The sequence below is a fragment of the Rhipicephalus microplus genome, chromosome X (genome assembly GCF_043290135.1).
Source record: "Rhipicephalus microplus isolate Deutch F79 chromosome X, USDA_Rmic, whole genome shotgun sequence".
Lineage (NCBI taxonomy): Eukaryota > Metazoa > Arthropoda > Arachnida > Ixodida > Ixodidae > Rhipicephalus > Rhipicephalus microplus.
In genome coordinates, this window is record NC_134710.1 from 11,204,903 (window position 1) to 11,220,971 (window position 16,069).

The window sequence follows — 16,069 nt, forward strand, 5'->3', positions numbered from 1 at the left end:
TGATCTTCTGCATGAGTTCCGGAATTCTTCCGATGTATCGCAACCTCAACTAGGCCGCACGTCGCAAGTCAAGCATCATGTCGACACCGGCCTACACCAGCCACTGCATCAAAGACCATACCGTGTCACCACTGAAGAGCGCCGGGTCATCAACCATCAAGTCGAAGATGTGCTTCGTAGAGACGTCATTCGACCATCTCACAGTCCCTGGGCATCTCCTGTCGTCATGGTGCGTAAGAAAGACTGATCTATCCGATTTTGCGTGGACTATCGTCGTTTGAATAAGATAACCCGCAAGGACGTATATCCTTTGCCACGCATTGATGACGCCATTGACACCCGTCAGGGAGCCGAATTCTTCTTGTAGATTTGCGGTCTGGCTACTGCCAAGTTTCAATGCCTGAAGCCGATCGCCAAAAAACTGCATTTATTACACCTGACGGACTATACGAGTTTAACATCATGCCCTTTGGGCTTTGTAACGCGCCCGCCACGTTTGAACAACTTATGGATAATATGCTATGTGGCCTCTAGTGGAATATGTGCCTCTGCTACTTCGACGATGTCGTGGTTTTCTCGCACGACTTTCCTACGCACCTCCTTCGCCTCAGGCACGTTTTTACTTGTCTGACCAACGCTGGCCTGCAGCTTAACATGAAAAATTGCCGCTTCGCTGCACGCGAGCTCGTCATCCTAGGCCACATCGTGTCAAAGCACGGCGTATTACCTGACCCAGGAAAACTTCTAGCAGTCGCAGAATTTCCCAAGCCGACGACCATGAAGGAACTTCGCAGTTTTGAAGGCCTATGCTCTTATTTCCGGCGCTTTGTTCGCAATTTTGCATCCATCATGTCACCATTAATCCAGCTTCTTCGCGGTGACGTGAACCTCTCCTCCTGGTCCCCTGCATGTGACGTGGCCTTCACTACTCTGAGCCGTCTGCTCACCTCCCCACCTATTCTTCGCCACTTCGACCCGGCGACTCCTACTGAAGTGCACACCGACGTCAGCAGCGTCGGGCTAGGCGCTGTCCTCGCTCAACGAAAGCCCGGCTTTTAAGAATATGTTGTAGCCTACGCTAGCCGCACTCTGACGAAAGCCGAAACTAATTACAGCGTGACAGAAAAAGAGTGTTTGGCTCTGGTGTGTGCGCTTGGAAAGTTCCGGCTGTACTTATACGGCCGCCCGTTCGATCTAGTAACTGATCACCACGCGCTTTGCTGGCTCTCCACGCTGAAAGACCCTTCTGGCCACCTGGCGTGATGGGCACTCCGCATCCAGGAGTACGACATTCGCGTCGTATACCGCTGCGGACGCAAACACGCTGACGCCCTGTCCCGCTCATCTTAGCCACCAGATCCGACGTGCGAAAACACGTGCCTCCAGACCTTGTCATCGTTAAGTCTTGACTCAATTGCCACCGAACAACGTCGTGACCCGTGGATCGCATCTCTTCTCGTATATCTATCCGGTACGCCCAACCTTCCAGTATCTCGATCCCTTCGACGTCAAGTTTTCCATTTTGCCATCCGCGAACAACTTCTTCATCGACGCAACTACTCTCCTGATGGCCGCCGGTGGCTACTGGTCATTCTACACACTTTACGATCGCAGGTATGCACCTCTCTTCGCGACGATCCACAATGTGGCCATGCCGGGGTGTTCAAAACATATGAACGCCTTCGCCATCGCTATTACTGGCGCGGCATGTACAATTTTGTACACCAATTCGTACAGTGCTGTCCTGACTGCCAGCGACGCAAATCAACACCGCTACATGCGACTGGCGAATCGCAGCCACTTCCGTGCCCTGCCAAGCCATTTGATCGCGTTGGCATTGACCTCTACGGCCCCCTTCCATTGACACCAGATGGCAATCAATGGATTATAGTGGCGGTCGACCATCTAACACGCTACGCCGAAACAGCCGCTTTACCAAGCACTACCGCTCAGGATATTGCCTCTTTCATTTTACGTCGCTTTATCCTTCAACATGGCGCACCTCGAGAGCTCCTTAGTGACAGAGGCTGCGCCTTCCTCTCTGAGGTCGTCGAAGTTCTGCTTTCGGAATGCCACGCCATTCATCAGAAAACGACAGCATACCACCCGCAGACTATTGGGCTAACGGAACGGTTTAACCGCACGCTGGGTGATATGCTCTCAATGTACGTGGCATCTAATCATAGCAACTGGGACCGTGTTCTCCCATACGTCATATTCGCATATAATACTGCAATACAAACAACCACGGGATTTTCACTTTTCTTTCTTCTTTATGGACGTGACCCTTCCCATACAATTGATACTCTACTTCCCTACCGTCCCGATGCTTCCGAATGTCCACCTATTTCCGATGCTGTTCGACAAGCCCAAGAGTGCCGCCAGCTCACCCGTGGGTTCAGCTCGGACGAGCAGCAACGCCGGAAAGAAAACCGTTACTTCTCTTCCGGATCCCAGCTATGCCCCAGGATCTCTCGTGTGGCTTTCCATCCCATACCAAACTCCGGGACTGTCATCGAAACTTGTCCCTTGGTACGAGGGGCCTTACACCGTTTTAGAGAAAAATTCTCCGGTTAATTACCTAATTGAGCCAGTTTCCCGATCGGATGACATGCGCCGGCGTGCACGTGACAACGTCCATGTTTCCTGCCTAAAACCGTATAATAAGCCTCTCCCTGAAACTTCTTAGGTTGCCAGGATGGCTCCTTTTTCAGCAGGGGCGATTGTGAAGAAGAATATGTGCCTGCACAAGCAGCATCGCCAACGCCCGGCTCTCTTTAACGGCTAATAAACCTCTTCACAGGCCCTATAAAAATTTATTGGTCTCTTTAAAAAAAAAAACATTGAAGCACTTCATTGCTTCGTAATTTATTCACATGGTCATGAGCCTGGCATTTTCACCAAAAAGAATGTTCACTGGAATGTGGAGTTTCCGTCGAAGTTTCTGTCTATGTATGATGTACTTGGGGCAGTCAAGCGAGCAGATGATGCAGATCCTGGTCATCGTGGCCACACAAACATGTTGACAATGGCACACAATGAAATAACTCTGGATAAGCAGTTCCACGATCTATGTAGATATGAATGTGTGAACAAAAAACAAACCTTTTATTATCAAAAACATGAACAGCTCATTCAGTGGCTTCCGAAGTCTCAGACTTGCAGATTCCAGGCTTCAGCATTTCAAAATTAACAACCTGTAAAAAATGCAATCTGGGAATGTAAAGTGAAGCCATTACAAATGCTTAAGATGCATTCTGTATGTCACTGCTATATATCCTGAACAAAGCTGTTTCACAATCAGTAGGCTACAAAAGACTGTTTCCTTAGTTGCCTACTGAAACAGCCTATAAAAAAAGCACAACAAAATTCAGGTTTCTTTGTATCATGAATTTGGGCCACAAATTAATGATAATGGCTGTTAAATGTTCTAAATTCTTAGAAAGATCAAGAACAGGTCCATTTGCTGGCGGTATTTTAGCACAGCATTTGATAATGCACTCTCCCACTGCTTTACAGGGTCCAGAAGCAAGCACAGTGTATACAGGATTCCACTGTTAGAGAACATCGAAAGCCACTTGGTCCCACCACCAGCCAGCTGTAGCAATAAGTTGTGACACAAGTGCAGCATAAATGGTGCACTTGCAATGTCCACTACTGTCCGCTCACTTGATAAAAAAGCACCGCACATGGTGCTCACTGTGCCTGCGCAAAACTATTCGCAGCCTGCAGCAGGTGGTAGTGCCAAGCAGCTGCCACCCACTCCGATGTTCTCTTTAATAGTGCACCGCTGTATACATCACTAATCGCGATTCTAAGACCCCTCCTTGTGTACTTCAAGCATTTGAACAAGCAGAAAGCACAATTCACATGATTTCATGACATGAAAATGAACCATGTTAGCCAAGACATTAGGAAATAAACACATCCTTAAACAGCTATCTATATTCCACCTCTTAGCACCAAAGCAAGCATTCAACCGTACACTGTAATCTTATTCTTTCACTACCTAGGCATGAAAATTGGGTCAAGGAAAGCAAAAGAAATTTTAACACTATTTATTACTGCAATAGCAATTATATGGGCAGTCTCCGCTGGTTTTTCGCCGCCGCCGCCATCATTCACATGTGTGTGTGTGTATACACAATATGGAGGATGTGCTCATTCTGCGAAGTGAACATCGCCTTTCTGGCGGAGGTCGACTGCGCAAGCTTATCTTGTGAGAAAACAAAAAGCTTATGGTTGCCGCGCTATCGCAGCAATGATCAACGCGTCTTGTGCCGCCACAGCAGGTGGGAGCTTTTACAGGCTGCGCTCTTAACATGAAAAAATGGTGCGAAAAGTGTACCTGAAGCGGCAGTGTTCTCTTACACCAGGGATTTGTAGAGTTACGCGAGATCGCCTCACTTCATATAACATTGCAATTCGTCACTATCACATTCATTGCTTCAACTTTTCAGTGAAACTGATTTTGTACAATCATCCCTGCCAAAGTCACGAACTGCACTTGAAAACATGCACACGAGTATACACAGCGACCAAGAAAGCTTCTTGAGACAAAGGTGTCCAGCCGCTATGCATAATTTGCAGGGTCTGTATCATTTCTCATGAGTTATTTGCGTCCATCTGTACCTGTGATTACGTTTCGTATGTCATTTGTGCATGAGAAACGCGGGGCACATTTATATCTGCTGGCCACTCTTCGTGTGACGTTCGGATTTGTTGCTATTGTGTTCGTTGCTTCGCCTTTGCGGCAAAGCTGCGACTTTTCTTTTCACCTGCCAAATGCACAGCACCAACAGAGACCTCTAAGCTTGGCTTGGCTTTATGCCTCATAAATACTTCCTCTTGGTGAGTTGGTTCATTGCACAGCGAAGGAGTAACAGCGTGAACACCCACCCACAAAAAAGACGTGTGTCCCTATCAGTATATCTGTGAGTGTGCATTCGTGCTGTTCATGGATGTCAGCAGGAGGAATGCAAAAGAGGCACTTGCCCCCCTCAAGCTTCACCAGCACTTGCCGTCACCAAAGCTACACCAGTGCTCTCCCACCCACGATGAAACACTGGTTTGCAGCCCCCAAGAGAAAATCCTGTTGACAACCATGGTATTGTTACTCCTTTGCTGCCTCGTAAAAAGCCCCATTAAAGTTCTTTGCATTCCTTGGCTTCCAAAATTTCACTGAAAAACTTGAAGCCGGCAGTTGATAACACCAAGTACTCTGGCTCCACAACTGGAATGAAGCTGAGTTAAACATTTTGAAGAGATGAAGCTTCAAGAAAATCCTTGAAGCTTTAACTCTTGAAAATGAAATAACATCAAGTAGGCATCAGCAACGTCCTATCATTAGCAGTTACAAGCACGTGGAAGATCGTCTATTCAAGTTTCCAACAAACAGGTTAATGCCCTTTGTACTGCCAGAACTGTCAAAATGTGTACCTAATTTCCCGTAGATTTCCAAAAATGTGGACTTATGACAATTGACTCATCATCCATGTTGGTACAAATTACAGTGACAATCATACACTTGCTACTAATAGTGAAAGGGTTAGGTATTGCCAAGCTATTCTCCTTTTCTGTACTCTTTCAATTATTCCAGACGCTTCAGGTGTGTGGTGGCACGTGGCATCTTCCAAGCATCTGGCTTCAAGTCGACGTCAGACCCTCTGCTTTCTGTGAATGCTGTTTAGACACGTGAGCATGTATTGGCAGTAAAGGCGAAAATTCAGGAAGCAGAAAGTGCACAAATTGATCTGCTTTACTGATGAAATGAGCGAACAGCTGCACACATTATAGATGGCAGCTACTAAGAAAAAGTCACAGAGGCACATATTGGCGGCTTTTAAAAATTCTATTTTACGATTAGCCTAATGTGGATATTCTGCGTATGTCTAAATGTCCATAGACAATCAAAAGAAGTCTCAACACGGCAAACCTGCAACATGAAGCTGAAGATGTAGCAACAAAAATTATGCCCACACACACTGCTCTTAAATACGAAAGGCCACAAGCCAGTACCTAGCCTTCCTTTACTGCAATAGGAGGCTTCATCTTCATCATCATCATCAGCCTGACTATGTCCACTGCAGGACAAAGGCCTCTCCCATGTTCCGCCAGTTAACCCGGTCCTGTGCTTGCTGCTGCCAATTTATACCCGCAAACTTCTTAATCTCATCTGCCTACCAAACCTTCTGTCTCCCCCTAACCTGCTTCCCTTCTCTGGGAATCCAATTAGTTACCCTTAATGACCAGCGGTTATCCTGTCTACGCGCTACATGCCCGGCCCATGTCCATTTCCTCTTCTTTATTTCAACTATGATATCCTTAACCCCCGTTTGTCCCCTAATCCACTCTGCTCTCTTCTTGTCTCTTAAGGTTACACCTACTATTTTCCTTTCCATTGCTTGCTGCGTCGTCCTAAATTTAAGCTGAACCCTCTTTGTAAGTCTCCAGGTTTCTGCTCCATAGCTAAGTACCGGCAAGATACAGCTGTTATATACCTTCCTCTTGAGGGATAGTGGCAATCTACCTGTCATAATTTGAGAATGCTTGTCGAATGTGCTCCACCCCATTCTTATTCTTCTAGTTACTTCAATCTCGTGGTTAGGCTCTGCTGTTATTACCTGCCCTAAGTAGACAGTCTTTTACAACTTCAAGTGCACTATTACCTATCTCGAAGCGCTGCTCCTTTCCGAGGTTGTTGTACATTACTTTCGTTTTCTGCAGATTAATGTTAAGACCCACCTTTCTGCTCTCCTTGTCTAACTCCGTAATCATGAGTTGCAATTCGTCCCCTGAGTTACTCAGCAATGCAATGTCATCGGCGAAGCGCAGGTTACTAAGGTATTCTCCATTAACTCTTATCCCTAACTGTTCCCATTCTAGGCTTCTGAAAACCTCCTGTAAGCACGTGGTAAATAGCGTTGGGGAGATTGTGTCCCCCTGCCTTACACCCTTCTTGATTGGTATTTTGTTGCTTTCTTTATGAAGCACTATGGTAGCAGTTGATCCCCTGTAGATTTTTTTCCAGAATGTTTATATATACTGCATCTACGCCCTGATTCCGCAGTGTCTGCATGACGGCTGATACCTCCACTGAATCAAACGCCTTCTCGTAATCTATGAAGGCTATGTATAGTGGTTGGTTATACTCTCAGCATTTCTCTATTACCTGATTGATAGTATGAATGTGGTCAATTGTTGAGTAGCCTGTTCGAAATCCTGCTTGTTCCTTTGGTTGATTGAATTCTAATGTTTTCTTTACTCTGTTAGCAATTACCTTTGTAAATAGCTTGTATACTACAGAGAGCAAGCTGATCGGCCTGTAATTCTTCAAGTCCTTGTCATCTCCTTTTTTATGTATTAAGGTGATGTTAGCGTTCTTCCAAGACTCTGGCACCCTTCCCGTCAGGAGACACCTCGTAAACAGGGTGGCTAGTTTTTCTAACATAATCTGTCCTCCATCTTTCAGCAGATCTGATGTTACCTGATCCTCACCAGCAGCTTTGCCTCTCTGCATGCTCTCCAAAGCTTTTCTGACTTCTTCTATTATTACTGGTCGGGTGTCATCTGGGTCACTGCTAGTTCTTATAGTATTAAGGTCGTGGTTGTCTCGGCTACTGTACAGATCTCTGTAAAGCTCCTCCGCTATTTTAACTATCCTATTCATATTGGTAGTTATTTTGTCTTCTTTGTCCCTTAGTGCATACATCCAACTTTTGCCTATCCCAAGTTTCCTCTTCACTGCTTTGACGCTTCCTCTATTTTTCAGAGCGTGTTCAATTCTCTCCATGTTATACCTTTTTACATCGCATACTTTACGTCTATTAATCAACTTTGAAAGCTCTGCCAGTTTTATTTGGTCTGTTGTACTTCACACTTTCATGATTTGACGCTTCTTCATTAGGTTCTTCATTTCCTGGGAAAGCTTGCCAGTGTCCTGTCTAACTACCCTGCCTCCAACTTCCACTGCACACTCCGTAATGATACTCGTCAGATTATCATTCATTGTATCTACGCTAAGGTTGGTTTCCTCACTAAGAGCCGAGTACCTGTTCTGCAGCGACACTCTGAATTCCTGTACTTTCCCTCTCAGTGCTAGCTCATTGATTGGCTTCTTGCGTATCAGTTTCTGTCGTTCCTTCTTCAAGTCTAGGCGAATTCGAGACCGTACCATTCTATGGTCACTGCATCGTACCTTGCCAACCACTTCCACATCCTGCACGATTCCTGGGTGAGCAGTCATTATAAAGTCTATTTCGTTCTTATTTTCGCCATTAGGGCTCCTCCATGTCCACTTGCGGTTTTCTCGTTTTCGGTAGAAGGTATTCAAAATCCACAAATTATTGCGTTCTGCGAATTCTACTAGTAGCTCTCCTCTGGCCTTTCTAGTGCCGATGCCATAATCTCCTACTGCCTGGTCTCCAGCCTGCTTCTTCCCTACCTTCGCATTAAAGTCACCCATCACTATAGTATACTGTGTTTTTACCTTACTCATTGCCGATTCCACGTCTTCATAGAAGCTTTCAACTGAAGCGTCATCATGGCTGGATGTAGGCGCTTAAGCCTGTACTACCTTCATCTTGTATCTTTTATTCAGTTTAATTACAATACCTACCACCCTTTCATTAATGCTATAGTATTCCTCTATGTTGCCAGCTATGTTTCTGTGAATTAGGAACCCCACTCCCAGTTCTCTTCTGTCTGCCAAGCCCCGATAGCAAAAGACGTGCCCATTCTGTAGGACAGTATAGGCCTCATCTGTCCTCCTAACCTCACTGAGCCCTATTATATCCCATTTAACACCCTCTAGCTCCTCGAATAGTACAGCTAGACTTCCCTCACTAGGTAAGGTTCTAGCGTTAAACGTTGCCAAGTTAAGGTTCCAATGGCGGCCTGTAGTCCAGAGATTCTTAGCACCTTCTGCTGCATTGCAGATCTGACCGCCGCCATGGTCAGTTGCTTCGCAGCTGCTGGGGACTGAGGGCCGTGAGTTATTTGACGTATGCGTGTGGGAGGTAGTGGCCCGATACTGCACCAGGGTGGCCAATCCTTCTCTGGTGAGGGAGTGCGTTCCCGGCGGTGGTTACCGGTGAGGCCGCACCCCAGGCCTCGTAATGCAGTTCCATCAACATGTGGATTTTTTTTTTTCCGGTTGGGAACTGCGCGGCACCGGGATTTGAACCACGGACCTCTTGCATGCGAGGCGGATGCTCCAACCACTACGCCATCACCGCAATAGGAGGCTTAATGGTTTTCTGATGGCAATTCAAATATGCAAAAACAATCTACAACTGAGTAAACACAAAATACCAACACGCTTCTACCCTACCCTAACCTTTGGCACTTCTAGCAGTAAAAATATGAATGGTCAGCGGTGCCCAGTCACGTGATCGTTGATTGATTGGTGTACGTGGTCCATCTTTTTGTTAATTTTGAAATATTGTTTGTTTCTTTATAATAAAACATATTACTCTATAAAAATGTTTATACGCTTGCACTAGTAGTACGCATTAAAGAGGTGCTGCCTCCACTTGATGTAATGATAACATGCTCGTCAGCACGTCCACGACACAGGTGCAGGCAACCTTAGGCGTAGGTGCACACAACACTGTATAAATACAGGAAAGTGTTACATCGTGCATAATGAATAGCACAGCATAAACGGAGACATCTTGTTTATTTCATCTTCTTCCTTCTCCCCCGTGGCGGCCACCGAGCGCGTGCCACCGCACAGCGCTGTAGTCGGTAGCGACGCCTTATACCACATATCCCCTCTTGCAAAAAAAAAAAAATAAAATAAAATAAAAATAAATGGTAGAAACACACAAAACTGTTTTTGTCTACTTCCTAACGAAGTCCTTCAATTTCTTTGGGGTCTTCTTTTTACGCTTGCTTTTCCTTGCAGGCGCATTAAATCCTGGACTGGTCAAAGCTTGCGTGCCGTCTGGTGGAGATGATACGGGGTCTGCCCTTTCATGACCATCCGCTCTTGATGTGTCCCATTGGGGCGCACTAGATGACCGATCAGATGCAGGGGACCAGTTCATAAGGGCAGCGGTTTCAGGCTGTAATGCATGAGAAGACCGATTAAATGCAGGTGTCCAGTTCATAACAGCAGGGGTGCCCGATTTCATTTTGTTGACCGCTCCGGAGTGAACTGCGATTAACTTAGATGCGTTCCACACACGCCCATCGTCCAAAAGGTACGAGGCCGGTCCCCGTTTTCCAATGATCTTCTTGGGCGCGGAAAATTGTGAAGACAGCTTACCGTGAGCTGCAGTTGTCTTAACGCGCACGTAATCACCAACGACGAAACTGGGTTCCTTGGCTCCACGTTTTTCATCGGTGTAGCTCTTCGAGATCATTTGCTTCTTTTTGACATGCTCTCGTAGCTGTTCAATCGCCCTTGACGGGTCCGTGCTGAAGCATCTGTCGGGCAATCCCAATATGTCAAGTCTGGTGCGAGGTTGGCGTCGATGAAGAAGAACAGCGGGTGTCGCACCAGTAGTCGCGTGAGGCGTACAGCGATATACTTGCAGGTAATCAAGCATGGCTGTTCGTACGTCACGACGTTCAAGCAGGGCTAGTTGAATGTACGACTTCAGCACCCTATTGAATCTCTCCACCAAGCCGTTAGCTTGTGGGTAATACACGGAAGAGTTGTAGTGCGTTATTCCACGCTCCGTGAGAAACTCGTCAAAGCTTGCTGAAGAGAACTGTGGTCCATGATCGGATACAATACTACGTGGGTAGCCTTCTCGCGCAAAAAGTTCAAGTAAAAACTTCTTCACTGTAGACGTGGTCGCATCTCGCACGAACGCCACTTCAGGCCACTTGCTATAATAGTCAATAACAGTAATCGCAAAACGGCAGTCGGCCGAAGCTTGCGTGAAAGGTCCCACAATGTCGATGGCAATTTTTTCCCACGCCGCGTCAGGAAGAGGAACAGGTTGCAGTGGCGCTGGAAAGGTACGTGCGGACTTGTCACAAGACTGGCAAATCACGCATGTGCGCACCAGTTCTTCAATGTGACTATCCATGCATGGCCACCAATAGGACTCTCTCAGGCGAGCTTTGGTACGACTAATGCCTGGATGTGACTCGTGGGCCAGATCCATAAGGCGGCGTGTCAACGTTGCAGGCACGACAATCCTGTCACCCCGGCATAGGATATCACTTACAACAGAGAGTTCAGCCTTCACGTAAAAGTAAGGTAGCAATTCTTTTGACAGTGATTTCTTGTCAGGCCAAGAAGTAGTCGTGAAGTGCTTAACTTCACAGATAATCTGATCATTGGCACTTGCTTCTTGAAGTTCTGGCATGGTAACTACGGGAGACAACAAACAGATAAATTCCTCTTCTGGTGCATCGCGGATTAAACTCTGGACGGGTAGCCTGGAGAGAGCGTCAGCCACGACGTTTTCGCTACCTTTCCTGTATTCGACGGTATAGTTGTAGCAGAGCAACCGTGAGGACCAGCGCGCAATCCTTAATGGTCGGTGACCGGTGCCTTTCGTCGAAAGAAGCGTAACCAGCGCTGCGTGATCCGTTCGTAAGATGAAAGGTCGTCCCCATAGATAAACGTGCCAGTGTTCGCAAGCCCAAACACAGGCAAGGGCCTCACGTTCGCCGACTGAGTATTTCCGCTCATGCGGTTGAAGTGTGCGGGAGGCGAATGCGACAGTTTGCAGTGAGGTCCCGTTGTCTTGCTGAAGTACTGCACCTAATCCATATCCTGAAGCATCAGTTGTAACGAACACAGGCAAGTGAGGATCGAAAAGATGAAGCACTTCGCAAGATGTGAGCAGAGATTTCAGGCGCTCCAAACTGCTCTGTGCTGCCGCACTCCAAACGAAAGAGGCTTGTCCTCGTAGCAAGGCGCGCATTGGCTCGACAACATCCGAAAAATGAGGAATGAACTTGGAATAGAAGCCTGCAAGCCCCAGTAGCGAGCGGAGTTCGTTAATATTTGTAGGTGATGGTGCCTTTGTTATCGCCTCAATGGATGACATCAACGGAAATAATCCTTTGGCGCTCACAACGTGACCTAGAAAAGTCAACTCTGCCACGTCAAAGACACACTTGTTGTTGAGCCGGAGGCCAGCATCAGAAAGACGTTGCAATACAGCGCGCAAGTTTCCCAAATGGTCCTCTCGGGATCGCCCATACACGATGATGTCATCAATGTAAAATAGGACACATTTGCACCCTTTCAAGATCATGTGCATCATTTTCTGGAACGCTGATGGCGCCGACGCCAGTCCGAAGCAAACCCTCTTGAAGCGAAATAGTCCATCGTGAGTGATGAACGTGGTAAGGTCACGGCTCTCTAAACTGAGCGGTAACTGGTGATATGCAGAAGCTAAGTCTAGCTTCGAGAAACGCTGTGCCCCAGCCAGGCTGTTCAGGAGCTCCTCAGTTTGTGGCAAAGGAAAACTGTCTACTACCACAGCTTTGTTTGGCTCCCGTAAGTCAACACACATGCGAATCGAGCCGTCTTTTTTTCTGGCTACGACAATAGGGGAGACCCACTCAGAAGAGTCGACACGCTCAATGATGCCCTGAGCTTCTAATTTCTGAACTTCTGCCGAGACTTGCTCGCGAATGACAAGTGGCAGTCGTCTCAGTTTGCTGGCCACCGGTTGTACAGACGCGCGAACTCTGACCTTGTGAGTGAAACCTCTCACAGTTCCCAGCTCTTTTGCAAATAGGTGCTCAAACTCAGAACGTAATTCTGGAGGTAGCACCGGAGTTTCTTGCGTCATTAGAAGACACCTGAGCGGTGACCCTTGGATCTTCATATCCAGAGCAGCGATGCCGTCTAATCCCAGAATGGTCGTTCCCCCAGGCACAACGTATAGTAGAACAGAAGTGCATCGGCCGTGAAATGAGGCAGTAGCAATGAAGCATCCTTGTATAGGAATTGCTGCCTTTGAATAATCGAGAAGCTGGACGGATGTAGACTTCAGTGGATACGCTTTAGAAAAATAGCGTTGGTAAAGTTCTTCGGCCAGGATCGAAACCGATGATCCTGTATCGATCAAAAATGGTACAGAAATTCCTTCTATTTCCAACGCTGCGTAAATTCCCTTCTTACGGCTCCAGATCTGACAAACACTTAAATGGTCGTCTGGATCAGCTGTATCGTTACCTTCCGCTACATGCTGAACATTCTTCTCAAACTTCCGCAATGACTTGCACACCTTTTCAAGATGGCCAATTTTCTCACATTGTCGACACCTATGTGCTTTGGCCTTGCACAGAGAGCTATTTGCAAGGTGTGCCGTAGAACCACAACGATAACATACTTGCTCTTTCGGAGATATGCGACTTTGACCGTGCATGTTATAGCAAGTACATGTGCTACAATGCCGTTCTCTGTGATTTGAAGTATCTTTTACACGATGAACTTGCAAGTCATTTTGTGCAAGTTCTCTTGCTTCATTAGTCGCTTGATCATGCTGTTTGGCAATGGTAAGAGCCTTAGAAAGCGTGAGAGACTCTTCCAGCAGAAGGCGTTCACGTAAGTATCCACTTGTGGTTTTCTCTATGAGCTGGTCGCGTATCATGTCGTCCGTTAGATCACCGAAATTGCATGCTCCTACAAGACTTCTCAGCGCGGTGACGTAATCAGCCGCAGTCTCACCTGGGGCCTGCGTACGTTGACGGAAACGGTGACGCGCTGCAGTGACGTTCAACGTGGTTTTGAAGTGACCTTCCAGCGTCGCGATGGCGCGGTCGAACACATCAGGACTAGGGGACGTCAGTGTACCTGCCGCAGCGCTCGCAGGCACGAGGCACGGGTCGTCAGTAGTCGTCAGAGTCTGGAAGATACGTTGTCCTTCCAAGCCCAAGCAGTTGAGCAGGATCGCCTTCCGACGAATGGCAGGTAGGTCGAAGGCGCCCGAAGCAACCATGTAATTCTTGAAAGCCTGGATCCATTGCTCCCATGGAATGTCCGGGTGTCCAGGTGACGACAGGAACGGAGGTGGCGGCTGTAGCCCCGAAATACTCATCGTAGAAGATGGTAGGCAATAAACGAGGGCACAGATGAGGTTCAGGCCGGTAGCACATGGGCTGGTGAATCCTCGTCGCCAAAATATGTTACATCGTGCATAATGAATAGCACAGCATAAACGGAGACATCTTGTTTATTTCATCTTCTTCCTTCTCCCCCGTGGCGGCCACCGAGCGCGTGCCACCGCACAGCGCTGTAGTCGGTAGCGACGCCTTATACCACAGAAAGGTGTATAAAGCCACATAGTCTCATTGTAAAAGCTTGATGTTTTCAAGAAAGGTTGAATAGCTTTAAAAAAAGAAAAGGTGTTTAAGCATAGTTAACTTTCGCGAAAGCAGAACGACAGCTTTCACAAATCACGAGAAGGGATAGCGTCATCACTATCAATTCTTAGCATTCTTAGAGGAAGTGCTCACACATGTTTAGATCTTTTCAGATCGAAAAATACTATTCATAAAATAGCTATGTGTTTTTAGGATTAACCACTGCAGGCACCGATACTAGCAATCGTGAGGTTTCTGTCGTGCTGTAAAAAATCTAGGTTCAGAAAAATTGGTTGTGAGGCCGTTTAAAACATTTTAACGCAAGAACGTAAAAAAGTTTGTTTTGCAGGAATTCCGGCGTTAGCGTCATTGTTTGTGAGCGAAAAATCATCAACTTGTGCATGCCTAAAAAATACTTTATTTTAGCAAATACTAAAATAATGAAAAATTCCGGTTCCGAGTGAGGATCGAGCACAAGTTGTTTGCAAGGAAGTGCAGAGAAAAGAACTTCCTAAAAACTGAAAGTAACTTTGATGCTTTACAAGACACAAGTCCTATACGCATGGTTGACAATACAACATATAATATCACAGTAATAATGCATGGTACAAGTGTACATTGCCATCCGGCATGAGAACATGTGATTTTCATAATGACTTCTTTGTATAAAGCCGGCCATCTACTACAAGAGGCACACAGGTTACTGCGCCTATTCCCTAAAGGCCAAGCTGTGCTCAGCAAATGCTCGGCAAGTGCTCAGCAAGTTCTAGAAAATTATACACGAATAATCACTCGTGGTTTAAAGTATGCTACTCATTACACAGAATGCAGCCATTTGCAAAAAAGCCACTTTTAACTTAATTATTTATATTGTAGTAATACACAATTTAATCATCACCAGAAATATCATACAATAAAAAGTATGCATTCAATGGTTGAAGTATGCACTAGGGACCGGACATCGCTATCGCATTAAACTCAAAGGTGAAGCTTAAGTGTCTTCCAATGTTTGTCCGCGTTTTCATAACAATGTTCTTATCTCTTTCTGTGCCCTTCAATATTACTGTCCACACTAACTCTTCAGCTCTCACCTTTGGACGAATGGTTACCAAAACTGTTAAACACTGTGACAGGTGCCCAAGCATATATGAATGAATGAATGCATTTTTATCTAAAAGAAAAAAAAAACTGGCATGTTTATATTGGGGCGTCATATGTTCAGGTTAGATTGTGGCAAATTCGTTCGCAAGTGCACAAATTGAAGATCCCCATCTGCTGGTCTCACACTAAACTGCCCCCAATGAGCTAGATCCACATGTGTTTCTTAGCCTAAATGGTGTTCCCAGGATTTGCAAATATTATATACTTCATAAAAAGTGACATAGAACACTAAGTTAAGCATACACACACCTGCTTTGCATGGGAATCTGCAATGTTTTGTAGCAGCTCACTTGTACGACCACAGCCGATAAGGTCCTGTAAGAGTGCAGAGATTTAATGAGCAAGTAATTAAAAAAACAAAGAATTATAACGAATGCTCACACACTTGTTAGTACAAGCAGAGTCCTTCAATACTTTTAATGGTCATGAAGCTTCGGCGAAAGTTTGATATAGAAACAGGAGCAATCGCTAGGGGCGTCCACGGCGCGGCATCGGAGCGGCCGTGGCGCTGCAATTGTACAGCACGCACCGGAGCTCTAAACGTTTATTACATGTAGCCGTAAAGGTTGAATAAGTCTTCAGAGTGATGTTAACTTCAAGAAAATTCGGGCAAGCTCTAATACTG

The 16,069-nt window shown here is 46.3% G+C and overlaps 1 protein-coding gene across 4 annotated transcripts in view; it reads right to left on the minus strand.

Annotated features, from left to right (window-relative positions):
• Nucleotides 1-3,087: 3,087 nt before the first annotated feature.
• LOC142777432 (uncharacterized) overlaps nucleotides 3,088-16,069 on the minus strand; it is a 67,871-nt gene continuing 54,889 nt past the window's right edge. For 3 of the 4 annotated variants that reach the window (XM_075881822.1, XM_075881823.1, XM_075881821.1), the window contains 2 exons: nucleotides 15,694-15,759; nucleotides 3,088-3,197 (listed from right to left, as the gene is read on the minus strand). In XM_075881822.1, coding sequence (XP_075737937.1) covers nucleotides 3,132-3,197; nucleotides 15,694-15,759 — 132 coding nt within the window. In that variant the 3' untranslated portion in view covers nucleotides 3,088-3,131. Of the gene's footprint in view, nucleotides 3,198-15,693; nucleotides 15,760-16,069 lie in introns of those variants that run through there. The other variant, XR_012888082.1, reaches the window with a different exon arrangement.